This window comes from Tiliqua scincoides, chromosome 13 (assembly GCF_035046505.1).
Source record: "Tiliqua scincoides isolate rTilSci1 chromosome 13, rTilSci1.hap2, whole genome shotgun sequence".
NCBI classification, from domain to species: Eukaryota; Metazoa; Chordata; class Lepidosauria; order Squamata; family Scincidae; genus Tiliqua; species Tiliqua scincoides.
In genome coordinates, this window is record NC_089833.1 from 16,788,494 (window position 1) to 16,803,712 (window position 15,219).

The 15,219-nt window shown below is 44.3% G+C and overlaps 1 protein-coding gene across 2 annotated transcripts in view; it reads left to right on the forward strand.

Moving 5' to 3' along the window:
* The window catches only part of PDGFA (platelet derived growth factor subunit A), a 54,607-nt gene that overhangs the window by 22,416 nt on the left and 16,972 nt on the right, over positions 1 to 15,219 (forward strand). For both annotated transcript variants that reach the window (XM_066640722.1, XM_066640721.1), the window contains exons 3-4: positions 7,996 to 8,100; positions 13,023 to 13,210. In XM_066640722.1, the coding sequence (XP_066496819.1) occupies positions 7,996 to 8,100; positions 13,023 to 13,210 (293 nt within the window). The remainder of the gene's footprint in view (positions 1 to 7,995; positions 8,101 to 13,022; positions 13,211 to 15,219) is intronic.

The window sequence follows — 15,219 nt, forward strand, 5'->3', positions numbered from 1 at the left end:
ATTCAGAAACTACCAGCTTTTTTTTTTTTTTTTTGGTCTTAAAAAAAACAACAAACCAACAGATTGCCCTAAGGTTTATTTTTAAAACTCTGAGTAAGAAAGACCATATGCTTAGCTAAGATCTTAATGTGAGAAAAACCAATGTAGCTTTCTTCAGTGAATGATTGATTACATTGAGGCATTGCCCACAAGTCCAGAGAAAAACATAAGCACAGCGGATCATTAAGGGCTATTTAAGTGCAACCACTCTTCCATCCCCATTTGCTGCAGATGAGGCTGGAGAAAAGTAATTTAAAAACCACTGGGCTGGATTCCTCTCTGAGCCTTAGCAGTTCTTTGCTCGACCAGATCAAATGCGGATCCTTGCTGTGAGTTCTAGGGTTTGGGAGACAGAGTGTAAACATAAAGCAGAATTTCACTACCCAGAAGGGATTTGAATAAGCAATCTTCACTGATGTTGGATTTCTTATTTGGCTTAAAAATTGCGGCAAGGAGTGTCCTGACCCAGATCAGGCTCACAGGGAAATAGGTGGAGCAGGGAAAAGGTCTTTTTTCATTTCCTGCTTGGCTTTCCAGTGGTTGCTAGCTGGCCACAGTGGGAAGCAGAATGGAGGTCTAGATGGGGCTTCGGCCTCATCCAGCAGGTCTGTTCCTATCTAGCGGATGGTATATAACGTTACGTCCAGTGTGGCCTTAAGGCAGTGGTTCCCAAACTTACTTGGTCACGATGCCCCTGCACCTTCCTTGACCGAGCGACACCATCTTGAATCTCACAAAATCGTGCCCAAATCTTGCAAGATTTTGTGAGATCCAAGGTGGTGGCATCCAAAGAGATACTCATGAGATTTGGGCGCTGCCATCTCGGATCTTGTAAGATTTTGTTAGATCCAAGATGGCAGCACCCAAGGGAACAGAGCGGTTATTGGGGACTTTGAGTCCCTGCCTTAAAGGACTGGCCATCATTGACCTGTATTTTAATTTTTTTTTCTGTTAAATTTCACCCTTGAGGGCATGTAGTTCATCTGCTGAGTGCACCTGGCCTGCATCTATTCATCTCTCTGTACACCAGAGGTGTTAAATGATTTCACAACCGCAGGCTCTGTTGGGTGTGAGTCTTCAGGAAAGTAAAAGGGAAAAGGCTTGGTTTATTTACAGAGCAGCCGGGTGTGAGCTTAACTGTTAACATAAGCCAGGCGTCAAACAGGTTGCAGGCCAGTGCATTGTGAAATGTACATGCAAATGAGCCAGGAGAAGAAAGGACTGGGAGAAGAAAATATCAGGCAAGCAAAGAGCCAAGGAAATGAAGAGATCATTACATGCTGCCTTAACTAGCAGAATTTAATTGATTTTTTTGTTGTTTGCCTTCCACCCACTTCAGTTTTAATGCACATGATCCATTCCACCTCTTTGCAGACTCTCTCAAACAAGGGTGGGTCGTGGAAATACAGCACGACTTGGGTAGGGCTGCAGCTGATTTCTATATCTGTTTGTCAGAGAGAAAAGAAGGCAAACAAGCGTCCACCTGCTTGGCGATAGGACAGGAAGTTGTGGGTTTTTAACTACAGGGAGCGAGACGGAGGTCAAACATTGGAAAGAGCTTCCCTGATTACAGTAGAGCTCAGCAATGGAAGACACCACATTAGGATCTGCTGGAATTTTCTATGGGCATCAATCAGTAACAGAACCAGCAAAAAAAAATAGTACTGGTGGACACAGAAGGGGCAAGTGCATTTCTACGGGAGAGAGAGAAGCACTGCTCCCCATGTTAGGTTTTGGGAAGAGAGGTATTTGTGTTCTTGCTCCCATATGCCCCAAATAGATCTTGTTATAAATAAGTCCTGTTGGTTTTGAGGGAGTTGGTTTTTAAGCAAGCATGCATAGGATTCCATCCCCCTTGTTTGGTTTCCAGTTTATTTGGCAACAGATCCAGCAGCTGCAAGGGCAAGCTGCTTGTTTCGGGGGGATGCTTGTCTTCTGCGCACCCCCACCATCAATGGGGTAAGAAGCAAAGACCTACATGAAACAACAGTTTCATGACAGAGTCTAATTATCAAGGTGGGAGAGCCTAATTATAACGGGGGCCAGATACATTGCTTCTGGCGGCTGCATTTGGCCTGTGGGCCTGATGTTTGACACCTCTGGCTTAGAGCATTAGATTTGGGATTGTACCTATCTGAGTTCAAATACCCATCCTGTCGTGACGCTTTCCTGGAGATCCTGGACCAGTGACTTCTTTTCAGCTCAGTCTACCTTTCAGGATTGTTGTGAATGTAAAATTGGAGAAGAGAATCTTGTATGCTACGTTGAGCTTTTGGGAAGATGGGCTGGATATATAAATGCAATCAATTTTTCAGTGTGCTTTTTTGTGCCGTATAATGATTGTGTTACCTTGTTATAAAAGCGTTATATGAATCAACCTGTAATGTCCACCCACTTTTTGGTGTTCAAAAAAACTGTTGTTGGCATCCTTCAGTCTTGGAAGATTATAGTATCGTGCTCTGAATGGTGGTTCTGGAACAGAGTGTCCTCTGTTACCCATGCAGCAAATCCTCCCTCTCCACGTTGCTGAAATGGTCCAATGGAAAGGCAGAAGTCAATACGGTTGGTTCCAGCGGCGTTGCAGGAGTTGCCAGAGTGTGACTGTATACAGCTGCGAACTGCCTCAGGGACTCCGGCTCCGGATTTTGCCTTGAGGTTGTCTCCTGAAGCCTTTTCCATAACTGGATGTAGCCACGAGGCAGTGGAGGTTTGGGATCAGAGGTTTCCTTCTCTCAGATGAGCTGCCTTCCCAGGCTAACGAGTCCCATCTATACGAGTCTTCCCAGCTGTTTCTATAATTTATCTAAAACTATAAACATGCAAAATGATGAGTCGGCTTTCTCCCTCCCCAAATGATAAGAATTGCTGCAGAAAATCACAAGGTGTAAAAAACAACAGCAGGGACTTCATCTCCTTTGTCTGCTTGCTCACAAGCCTTCTGAAGATGCTGATGCCAGGTTTTCTTGATTTCTTTCCCCCCTCGTGAAATCTGCGTGGGTAACTCCTTAACAAGAGCCCACCTGCTGCCTCTGCCAACTTCACCGCCTGCTGCTCCTTGCTGTGAACTGCCCCATTGTGTTGCAAAGGGCATTCTGCAAAACCAAGCATGGAAAAATTAGAGCTTTTGATACATTGGAATCTAGCTGCCTTCTCCCCCTTGCCTATACAGTTGGTTTGCTGTTTATGCTGTTGCAAATTTGCAGCTCAGCCTGCTTCCCTTTAAAGAGATCCCAAATCTGCCTTGGATGGTGGTTGCTGTCTGATGATAAGCGAATTGCAGAGTTTTCTATCTTTGCTTTTTCTCATGGCCCTTTAACCCATGTGGTTGGATTATTTAAGGAAGGAGACAAGTCTGGAGACCGTCCCAGAGTCTGCAGTTGTTTCGGATGCCACTCGGAAAGGTTAAGGCTCTACGTAAAAGATTCTTTCTGCAACAGAGAGGCTGAAAAGGCAAACCAGACGAGTTTCTGCTTGTTCTTAAGCATTTTGAGCTTTTGGGAAAAAAAAGCCAGAGAGGAGAAAGTTTATAGAGGTTCCATTGTTACTATATGGAGGGAGGGGAGAGAGAAACAGAGAGAGAGAGAGAGCTGTGATCATTACCATATTTTATTTTTAAAGTGTCTAAAGACACTAGATGCTCTACAAAGATAACTGAAAATCACAGGGCCCTGCTGCTCTCAGGCTTACAATCTCAAAATCTTCAATACTAAATTTGATTTACAAGCTTTCTCTCTCTCTCTTTCTCTGCTCAGCATCTAGCAACTTTGGCTATGCGTGAAATATTGCAAAGTCAGAGTGACTGTTTCCAGGCCTTGTGTGGTGTCTACTAGAAAAAAAGGCGGCATCCTGCAGTCCCCTCAGTGCACACAGGAAAATGGACATCCAGCACCTTGAGACCCTTAACTTGAGCTTGTTAAGAAAACAAAATGTTTTATATAGATTCAACATAATTTTGTGTTTTTGAAGGTTTTCTAGACTTCATGACTCAAACAACCATAGGTGGACAGTTCAGAAACCAGCGTGGAGCTGAGCATCATTTCAACTTTGGCCCTCCCTGCAGAAGCAGAACAAATTGTGCAGGTTGTGCAAATTTGCTGCAGTTACATAGGTTGCAGAATTCAGGTCAGCTTGATGCAGAATAGTTTTTGTTCTTGAATGTTCCGAATGCAAAATCCTGGTCTTAACCAGGTAAAAGCCGTCCTCTGCCCAATAGATCACCTGGCTTTATTTTGGTGTTTTTTGGGATAAGGCCCATAGACCTTAAAACATGTCTGCTTTGGAGCCACCTACAGTTTCTTTATCTGATCCTGGATATAATCACATGCAGGTTTCTTTGGCGCCTCAGGGCGCATGATGCTTTTAAATGGCTTCTGAGAATATCATTTGTCTCTAATTTCTCATACTGATTAACCTTTAAAGCTCTTAGTAGCCTAGGATTAGGGCACATCTTGTCCTGTATGAACCTGTCCAAGCATTAAAATAGGCATCGGAAGCCCCATTCTTTGTCCTGTCATTGCAAAAGAGAAGCTGCTCTGCCACCATGATAGAGGGTAGACGCAACAAATAAAACCTTTTTTGTGGTGGCACATAGATTGTGAGATGATGGATCCTTTTCAGCAAGTCTCTCTCAGTGGTTTCCATATTGTTCTCCAGAATGCTCTGGATGTAACATTGTGGTGCACCTGGAAGGGGAGAGGAGAACAATGGTGGCCACTACACTCACAGAAATTACTACTACTATTTGGCTTTTAATGCCCTGCAATAATGCCATGCCTGAGCATTCCTGGTGGGGGGGGGGGGGGCGATAGCAGCAGGTGGCTTTTGAGGGGAGGTGCGCCACTACCATTAAAGAGGCGTTGAATTCTGTTGATGCAAGTCAGCCACATGGAAGTAAAGCCAAAGAACTTTTCAGCTGTGTTGCCACCCACTGATTTTCAAAGTTTAAAACTCTACACTTTTGGCTGTTAAATATTTGCTAAATACTCATTCCAGCATAGTATTTCTCTCAGTGATGGTTTCTGGGGTCGTCTCCTTTTTTTGTTTATAGATTAAGAGCCCCTTTAGGAGAAGGAACTATTTCCCAGGGATGGGCTGAGACTCAGATGACTTGGACTCAAGTCACAAACATGTGTTTTTAGCAACTCGCACTGACTCAAGTCAAGCATGTCAAAAACTTGAGCACTGACTTGGGATCAGGGGTTTTACCTAAAAATGAAAAGAGTTGAATAGAGTGGCTTTTGTGCGTGCTGGTGACTCTGTTTTCTGCATGTGTTTGCTTGAATCTGTTATGCTATCCTACTGGTGAGACTGGTACTCTATTTGAGGCTCAATTGGAGATAGATTCCTGGTAGTGGTCAGGACCTGGGACAGCTCCAATGGACTGTAGCTGAATGCTGTAATCTGAGGAGCTTAGATGTTGCTCCAGCAAGGATCTGGAGCTCACTGAAGATGTGTATGTGTATGTCAGGGAAGTTGAATCCTCCCAGTTTTCTCTGAGGAGCCTGTAGGGTGCATGCTGCCTCTGGTTTGACCACAGCATTTCTTGGTGCACCAGTTGCTGGGGAGCAATGGTGGGAGAGGGGTGTGCCTTTTTTTTTCTCCTGCTTGTGGACTTTCGTTGGAAAGCAGGATGCTAAAATACTAGCTAGATCAGTGTTTTCCAGCCTTTTTCCTCTTGCAGCCCACTGACAAGGTGCTAAAACTGTCAAGGCCCACTATCGATTTTTTGGCAATTAACAAGGCATGCTGTGCTGCCAGTGGGGGGTGGGGGACACATCTCCCAGTGACCCTACTAATAATGATCCTCCCCAAACTCCTGTGACATTCCTGTGGACCATCTGTGGCACACCAATGTGCCACAGCACAAAGGTTGGAAATTGCTGAAGTAGACTTTTGGACTGATCCGGTCTGGCACTTCTTACATTCTTTTGACCTGAAATTTGCTTCTGATTTTCCTTTTTTTGCTATTTTGGTGGCTACCATAACTGATAGCAGAATATAAATGGTGTGACTTGGGAGCCCGGGGGAGACTGCAGTTAACAAGGGCCAAAAATGTAGCCCACTCTTGGATGCTGCAAAACTGCACCTGTCCTGCTGTTTTGCATGAATTTCTAATAATTATTTTCTCTTTCATATCTCAGTAATTACAGCAGTTTTATTAATGCAAGAGTGCTCCCCTTCTTTTAAAAGCAATGGAGTTTCTGACTTTAGGCCTGCAAACTCAGGCCTATGCACTGTTTTAACTATGGGGAGAAAAACACCATTTGGTGTGTAGAAAGAGTGAGTTGGCCAAAGATATAGAAGTTTGACACATTTGAAACGAGAAGAGGGTGGAACTGCCCTCCCTTTCCCTGAATGTTAGTCCTGCTTATGAAAGCTGCCTGAAGTGGCCTCGGATGTTTGGAGATAGGGTTTATTTGTTCAACACTCTTTGTGATAAGCATGCTGTTGGATAAGTGAATAGCTGAGCATGGTTATTGCTGTTTGTTTTGGAGAGAACCCTCAACTCAGAGGTAGAACACATGCTTTGCATGTAGGTGTCAAAGTTCAGTTCCCGGCATCTCCAGTTAAAAAACTGCCTTGTGAGTTGGGCTGGAAAAACTCCTCTGCGGGGGTCTTTGGAGAGTCACAGTATGAGGCTAGGTGGCCGTGATTTTCAGCTGGTGTGCCATGGCACATTGACATGTTGCAGGTGTGCCTTGGGTGTCTGGGGGAGGGCAATGTGAGTCCCTGGCCAGTAGCATGGCCTTGTCAATTGTCAAAAAATTTATGGTGTGCCTTGACCGTTTTAGCCCCTTATCAGTGTGCTTCAAGATTAAAACCCATTTCTGCTCAGCCCACAGAGTCCAATTGTCACATTTTATGTTACTTTATGAGATTCGGCTGTGCTTTTATGCTCATGTGAACTGTATAAACTGAATCTCATAAAGTAACATAAAATGTGGCAATTGGACTACACAGTGCAGTAAAACCAGAATTGGCTGTACAGGGAGCTGTATGCAAACACTTGGTCTTAAAACACCTGTCTAAACAGGTATGTTTTTTACCTGAGTCGTCAACATTGGCATGTCTGCCTCTGTTCAGAGGGTATTGCATTCGAATTCACCTTGTGCTCCCAGAGCAGGGCCTTGTGTGTAAATTTTAGTAGGTGATGGTGAGTATTTATATTCACATGGGAGGCTCTCGCTTCTGCCTCCATTCTTGTCCTCAGTGTGGAAAGGAAGGGAATTTGCAGCTTCACTCCGCCTTCCTTCTCCTGGTTGGCTCCTTAGCTTTGTGTCCCTCTCTGCTTCCAACTTAAGCAACCATTTCTCCTCTGCAGCCAGCTTCCCTGATTCTTAAACAATGTGTATTTTTTAAACTACTTTATTATTTGGTAAAATAAAGTAGGCTATATCTGAATGCCAGATGCAAGGATTGGAGTTCCCAAAGTGTGCATCTTAGGATGTTACGGCACACTCACAGGGTTGCCTCAGAATGTACCTGGTGGCACTTCTATCTGTTCCCCCAGGTCTTGCTATCTTACAAAATGTCATGAGATCCAAGATGGCGACACCCAATTCTCATGAGATTTGGGCCCACGCTATCATCTTGGACCTTGCAAGATTCAAGATGGTGGCACCCGGCTAAGCTGGGAAGAAGAGGATGTGGGGGCAATTGTGACCCAGGTAAATTTGGGAACCACTGGAGTATAGGGTAAAGGTCTCTTGTTGTCTTGGGTGCTGCCTGAGGCATCTGATGGGCCACTGTGAGATGCAGGAAGCTGGACTAGATGGCCTTGGGCCTGATCCAGTAGGGCACTTTGTCTGTTACATTCTTATGTTAAATTTAACCTGTTTCCTTGCAAACTGCCCAGAAAACTTACGGGGGGAGGGGCAGGAGGAGGAGGCAGGGTGTTGAACTTCAAATGACTAATATTTTAAAGACCCTTGATGGCTTGTCTTTCTCCTTTCCTAGGGTATGAGGATGTCTCAGAAACAAACTTGATCTCACACAGTGTACATGGTGCGAACCGCATGCAAGAAAACCGCCCTCGACCCATCCGCAGGAGAAGAAGCGTTGGTAAGAAATGGGTGTGTGTGGAGGGGAGGGGAAGCTTGATATATTGAAATAATACAGTAAGTTGGGGAGTGATTGATGGGGGAGTTTTCTGGCTGAAAGATGAGACATTGTTTTTTAATGGAAAAAGAAAAGGGAAGAAAGGAGAATGACCTTGTAAACCTAATGGGGGGAAAAAAGCTGTCTTATTTTTCTGCACTTCTCTGCAAGTTGGTTGTCCTCCGGCGGGTAATACATCCGAGAGGGACAGGCACACAAAGATTCTTTACATTCATGTTTCATGCTGCAACACGCCGACCATGAAAATAAGTTGGAAGATGCAGCACTGTGGATTGTGTTCACTATGCTGCTGTTTTGTTTTATGAGAAGATTTACACTTCGCCTTTTTGATCAAATGATCCTCAGGTTGGCATGTATTAGGTTGTGAGAATACAGAAATAATTATGCGTATACACAAACATACAGAGAACGGTAGCAAATACCAAGCAGTCTTTAGCCTCTGACCGATGGCAGAGGCCAAAAGTGCTTCCTTTTAGGCCCATCGCCCCTGGGCAGTTGAAGCATAGCAGAATACTGTCTGGCACGGAAGAGGGAAGCTGTTAATTCTGTAGTCAGTGATTGGGTCGAAGCTGGTTGTCAACTTGCTGAGGCAGTCTGTAGTTGGAGCAGATCAGAGTTAAGAACATAAGGAGAGCCCTGCTGGATTAGGCCAAAGGCCCTTGTAGTCTAGCATCCTGGATCTTGCCACCAGATACCTCCACGAGCACACCGGACAAGAAGACACTTTATCTGGTGTGCTCCCTGGGGCTGTGAGATACAGGAAGCTGGACTAGATGGGCCTATGGCCTGATCCAGTGGGGCTGTTCTTATGTTCTTATGTACATCGTGGTGCCACTCCCTTGCGTCTGGCATTCTGAGGTAGCCTGCTTTAAAATCAGGCGGTTGCCCGTACACATCATGGTTTGTAACCCATGATGGACTTGTCCTCAAGAAATTTGCCAAGTCCCCCTTAAAGGCATCTAGGCCAGATGCCATCACCACATCCTGTGGCAAGCAGTTTCGCAGACTAATTACTTGCTGGGTAAAGAAATTGAAGCAGTGTTCTGGATGCACTGCTTTGCTCCATAAGATTGGTTAGTGCACCATGAAAATTGAATCCTTACATCCACAAAATAGGTTACTCACCTGTGTGTGAATCTTTCATTGACTCCATCCCAGTGAAGAGACGAGGGGCACAATCCTATTCCTGGCTAGTGCCGGTGCAGCAATTGCTGTCCTGGCCTAGGGTGTCACAAAAGCCCTGTAAAGTGTTTTGAGACACCTTGCGAGTAGTCAGAGCTGGCAGGAAGGCCTGCGCTGTCCCACTGGCACAGGATTCCAGTGGAGCACCCGACATAGCAGGTAAACTTCTGCTGGGCAGCATAGTAGTGGGGGGAAGGATGGGAGGGGTTATAACAGGACAGAGAGGGCGGACACAGGGTGGATCTTGCTCATGACAGAAGCAGGATTGGCAGTGCTGGTGCACATCAAATCCTATTCCCCCTCCCAGGCTTGAAAGCCCTATCTGGGGCTTCTCAGACATGTCCAAGTAGCCCTATTGCCCAGATCCAAACTGCCCTATTGTTCAGACTAGGGCTTTACTTGGCGCAAGGAGACAAATGTCCCCTGACCTCAAGGAGACCTCCAGCCTGCTCCTTCCCAAATAGCCCCACTGCTCTGGTGCTGGTTAGGATTGGGCTGCCCAAGAACCAGGAGACTGTTGATTGTGCCACCGGGCAAGTCTCTGCTGTTGTCTCTTTATCTGGAGGCATGTGGGGGGAATGGGGGGAGTGGCCTTTTCTAAGGGTGGGCAATTGTAACTCTTTCAGAGTCTGAAAGTAAATCCCAATTGAGCGCGAAGGAAGCTGCCTTCTGCAGAGTCAGACCATTCGTCCATCTAGCTCAATACTGCCAGCGCAGACTGACTGTGTTTTCAGACAGGTCTTTTCCAGCCCATGCCTGGAGTTGGCAGGGGTTGGACCTGGGACATTCAAAGGTAGTTGTCTACCACTGAGCTACAAATTGTGCTCCTTTTTTAAATTAAAGAAAAATTGCACCTTGGCTACCAGAAGTATGGAAAACTCTTCATTGCTTGTTTATTAAATGTATTTATATTGTGCCTTCCTCCTTCCCATGAACGCTTTCAAATCAGCTAAGAACAAGAAATAAAATTTTAAAAGACACGAGACAAGAAAAACTATCAGCATTCAGAGCATGTCAAGCAAGTGTTTACAACTGAATAAAAATTGCAGATTGGATGTAATTTTAGCAAGATAAATACAGCAGCCCATATAAATAGCAGTTGAGAGCAACACTTCAGCAGAACCAGTGTAAAAAAAAAAAAGTCAGAGAAAAGGGATGTTAAATGCCTTGGGGAACAGGAAGGTGTGATGGAAAGGCACCAGGAGAAGAAGCAAGGCCTGTATCTTTCGGAAGAGAATTCCTTTGGTGTGGCCATAGAGAAGACTTTTGTCTGCATCCTAGCCCATCAGGTGTTGGAAGGACATAGACCTTAACATTGACATTGTGCATTTGGGGAGAGTGATCTTTCATGTTTGTACAGAAGAAAACCATCCTTGTTAAAAGGTAAAGGTGCCATCTCTGGGCAAGAATCTGGCAACCCTGTTCATGTATTGACTTGCTAAGGTTTGTAAAAAATGTTTACGGTGCAACTCTTAATATGAGGAAGGCCCAGAAAACTGTGGCATTAAATCAGTGGCGTCACTAGGGTTTGCGTCACCCGGTGTGGGATGCCAGCGCGTCACCCCCCCCCATGCAGTGGGCAGGGCAACACCCCAGGTGGTGGGTGTGGTGATGTGCCATCACTCTGCCCCCACTAGTTTTTTGGCTGTACCTTTTGAAAGAACAAAGGTAGAACATTCTACATGAAATTACACATTGATTGATATATAACATGATGGTGGTATTCCTCCAAACTGTGATTTTAGTGATTTTAGTCACTAGTGTTGTCACACCTCCCCCAAGGGTGTCAACTCACTAATATCTTATTGCAGCAGTTCTCAAACTTTTAGCACTGGGACCCACTTTTTAGAATGACAATCTGTGCAAGACCCACCAGAAGTGATGCCATGGTGGAAGTGACATCAGGCAAATTAAAATAAATAAGTATAAATAATTAAAGTAAAACAAATAATTAAATAAGCAGAAACCAGCCCTGTTCCACCAAGTGAGTTTCCTCTGTGGCCTACTTGCAATAAGTTTTTCTGCCCTACTCAGTGCCAATTTAAGAACTTCTGTTTAAACCAGATCACTGTCAGGATCCACCTGGCTTTGCTGGTCTCAAAAAAGTTCACCTTATCAGCTGAAGCCTCTGTTTTGATCCTTTGTAGTGGGGTGGGGGAGACTGCCTTCTGGAACACTTGTTTAGCTCCAGGTACATAGGATCAGGACTATTCTGGTAGCCTTGCACTCTCCTTCACCTGATCTTCCATACCAGCCAAGGCATGTTTGCTTACTCATGAGTAAACATGACCATGAGGCTGTTTCACTTTCCATAGGGCTCAATACATTCATCTGCCTAGAGGGAGGGTCTTCCTTCTCAGATGTTTTTGGGGACCGCATTCATTGAATCAGGACCATTCTAGTGTCATTGGATTCCTCTCAGTCTGCCCTTTCCGACAGACTAAGGCATGTTCACCTACTCACGAGTAAGTGCACACTACAGCTCATTTTCACTTTCCGTAGGGATCCAGGCATTTTTTGTTCTCTGGTTTTTTGGTCATAACTTTTGATAGAAAGGAGATACTTTGCTCAGGTTTTTTGCATTGCATTCCACTCAAAATTCCATATCCAATGGTATATAATATGATGGGGTTACTCCTATCCACTGTGATTTTAGCATGTCACCCCCCAGTGGGCGTCACCCCCCTGTGCGCATCACCCAGTGCTGCCTGCACCCCCCGCACCTCCCTAGCGACGCCACTGCATTAAATAGATATAATTTTGTTTTTCAAAAGGAAGCCCTAGCTGCCGGTATCAGTTCTTGGTACAAGAACTAGAAAAACACCAGAGACAGGGAGGAGTAGTCGGATTGTTTTTTAATTTGGAAGAGATTAAAATATTTTATTTATTTATTAGATTTATATTCTGCCTTTCTCCCCGAAGGGCGCCCAAGGCGGCTAACAATCAAGATGTTAGATGCTAAAATGTTGTGATTAGGCAGTTTAAAATTTGGTGTGGCTTCAATCATTTAGCAAACTCTTGACAAATCTCAATATTCATGTTTCATTTTCTTTTTAATTTTAAGCCGTTCCAGTTGCAGTGAAAAGACTTGAAAACATGCATTCGGCATGACATAATGTAGGGTCACGGGGTGGCTGGGGTCCAGTTCTGGACCTCCAGCTGACATTTTAAAGACCACCAGCCCAGCCACATTGTAAAGGATAGCACATTCTTTTCCAGTGTTGACGACATCGCCGTTCCTGCTAGAATACCAGTTACTCAAAGGGTGAAGACAGACGTAACATTTATTAAACAGTGGGGGCCCTCTTGCACATGTTCTGACTGCTTTAAAGACAAAAATATCGTTTGCTCATCTGTGTTGAGCTCAGTGGAATACAGTTCAGCAGGGTTGCAAAAAACAAACTAAAAAACAAAACCAGCTATGCACGCCGGTGATGGGCTAGTGTCTGGGTTGTCAACACTGTACGTCACTTGCATGATTTTATTCCACTTGCAGAACTTTTCAGTTTGGTATTCAGATGCTTGGTTTGAGTCCAGAGTTCCCTCAGGTCTGAACCTCTGCAAAGGTGGGACCTGGGGCCCTGCCTTGCCAGTCGCTGACCAAAAATCCAGCACTTGACTTGCAGGCTGTAGCACCAAATGGAAACTGTTCTTTACTTGGCCATACCTTGTTCCCTTTACAGAGGAAGCCATTCCTGCTATCTGCAAAACACGAACAGTTATATACGAGATACCTCGGAGTCAGATTGATCCGACATCCGCTAACTTTCTGATATGGCCACCATGTGTGGAGGTGAAGCGCTGCACGGGTTGTTGCAACACCAGCAGTGTGAAGTGTCAGCCGTCACGAATACACCACAGAAGTGTCAAGGTGAGGAAGGCCAGAGTTGAGTGGGGTGGGTGAGTCCGAGGATGGTATCTTACTGAATGCCAGATTTTTGTTCCTCCCCCCCCCTCGTAATCAGACTGTTTCCCTTTAACGTTTAATGTGGATTATCTGATCTGTACTGACCACTCTTTCTTGCAAGGATCAGGTAAGTGCAGGGGCAGCTCCTTGCATAAGGAAAATATGCTTACCAAAGAAGCAGACATTTTTGTTCATTGCCGCAAACTCTGAATGTTGCCACAACGTTTATTGTCACAAACTTGGGACTACCCACAATTAGGAACAATTCATCCAAAGAAGGAAACATACTGAGACCACAATCCTATGCATGCTTTCCTGGGAGTAAGCCCCACTGAAATCAGTTCACTTACCACTGAGTAGACATGCATAGGATTGGACTGTGAGTTGGACTAATGTACTGCATAACTTAGTATTGTATATTTATTTGGCTTGTATTGTATAACTTAGTATTGTATATTCGTTTGGCTTGTACCTTGGCCTGGCTGCTTAATGCTGCATGCTGGCCCATCTTTATTAATTAATAGTATTTAATATAAAGCAGTTCTGCATGAAAATTCTGATATGTGTGTTCCTCAACTTGCACGTTCTATGTTTGCGTAAGAGTTACACTCCCTAACTAAAAATGGTCTGAAAAGGGCTTCCCTTCTTCTTGAGGGGAAAAATCTTGGCAAATGTTAGCTTGGGAGGAAGTTTCTGAGCTGGAAGCCCCCACCCCCAATAACTGCATTCATTTTAATTGGGTCTAACTGACCCCATTGCCTTTTGAAAGAGATTCAAATTAGCCCATACCCCCATGCAATTATAATTTGGACTGAAGCACTCAGAACAATCAAATCCTCTTAACATAGTAGAAGAGCACAGAGATAACAAAGTGGCAGAGATTAAGGGAACTGTTTACATATTGTTTTATACCCTCTTGAGTATAAAAGGGGGTAGGTTCTGACCCCCAAATGCAGAGGAAAGCTAAACAGCCTTAATGCACAGACAGTCATGATTTTGTCTTTCCCACAAATTCCCACAGCCTGACTCTTGATTTTAAAGTGATAGAATGACTCAGGGGACATTTAAAATGTAAAAATTCCTGTACAGCCATGTTTCCTTAATTAAATACTATGTAGGCTAAATTGGGCTCTTATTTGTGGCAACATAATGCTTTTGATCTAGGGTGGGGGGGGAAATGTGTTTCATATAGATGCATCTCTTGGGATTCAAGTCTCTTCTGGCTTCACGCCACATCTACTTATTAGGCAAAATCCAATTTTTTTTTCTCTCTGACACAGTCAGTCCAACAAATAATCCCCCCCCCCCCCGGAATAAGTGGTATTTATTCATCATGTTCAGTTTAGTCCCACAGTTGATTTATTTCTGCAGAACTTCTTCAGACATTAAATTCACCAATAGGTTTGCAAAAGGTCTCTGTTGTCAGAATGGGTTTTGAGCAAAATTGATGGGTCCCAATGCCCTTTTTTTTTCATTGAATCAAAACAATTAGTCAGGATAGTTATCCTAAGGTAGGGGTCAGCAACTGTAGGCTCCAGATCTACCCGCCTCACAAGAAGTGGAGTTTGGCCTCTGGATCAGCTGTTGGGGAGGGGAAGAAGTTTGGAGAAAGTGAACCCAGGACAGGGAGGGGCCTTACCCCAGCACTGTCTGTTCTAGTGGCTGTCTGCTGGTATTCCCTGGCATTTTTTTAGATTGTGAGTCCTTTTGGGACAGGGAGCCATTTGGTTATTTGATTTTTCTCTGTAAACCGCTTTGTGAACTTTTAGTTGAAAAGCGGTATATAAATACTGTTAATAATAATAATAATAATAATAATAATAATAATAATAATAATAATAATAATAATAATAATAATAATAATAATTAATAGTGTAGGGGCATCTGCTTTCCAGGTGCAATTTCTACCTTCTCCAGGTAGGGAACAACAAAACCTGTGCCTGGAATGTTAGAGCAGTGATGTTCAACTGGTG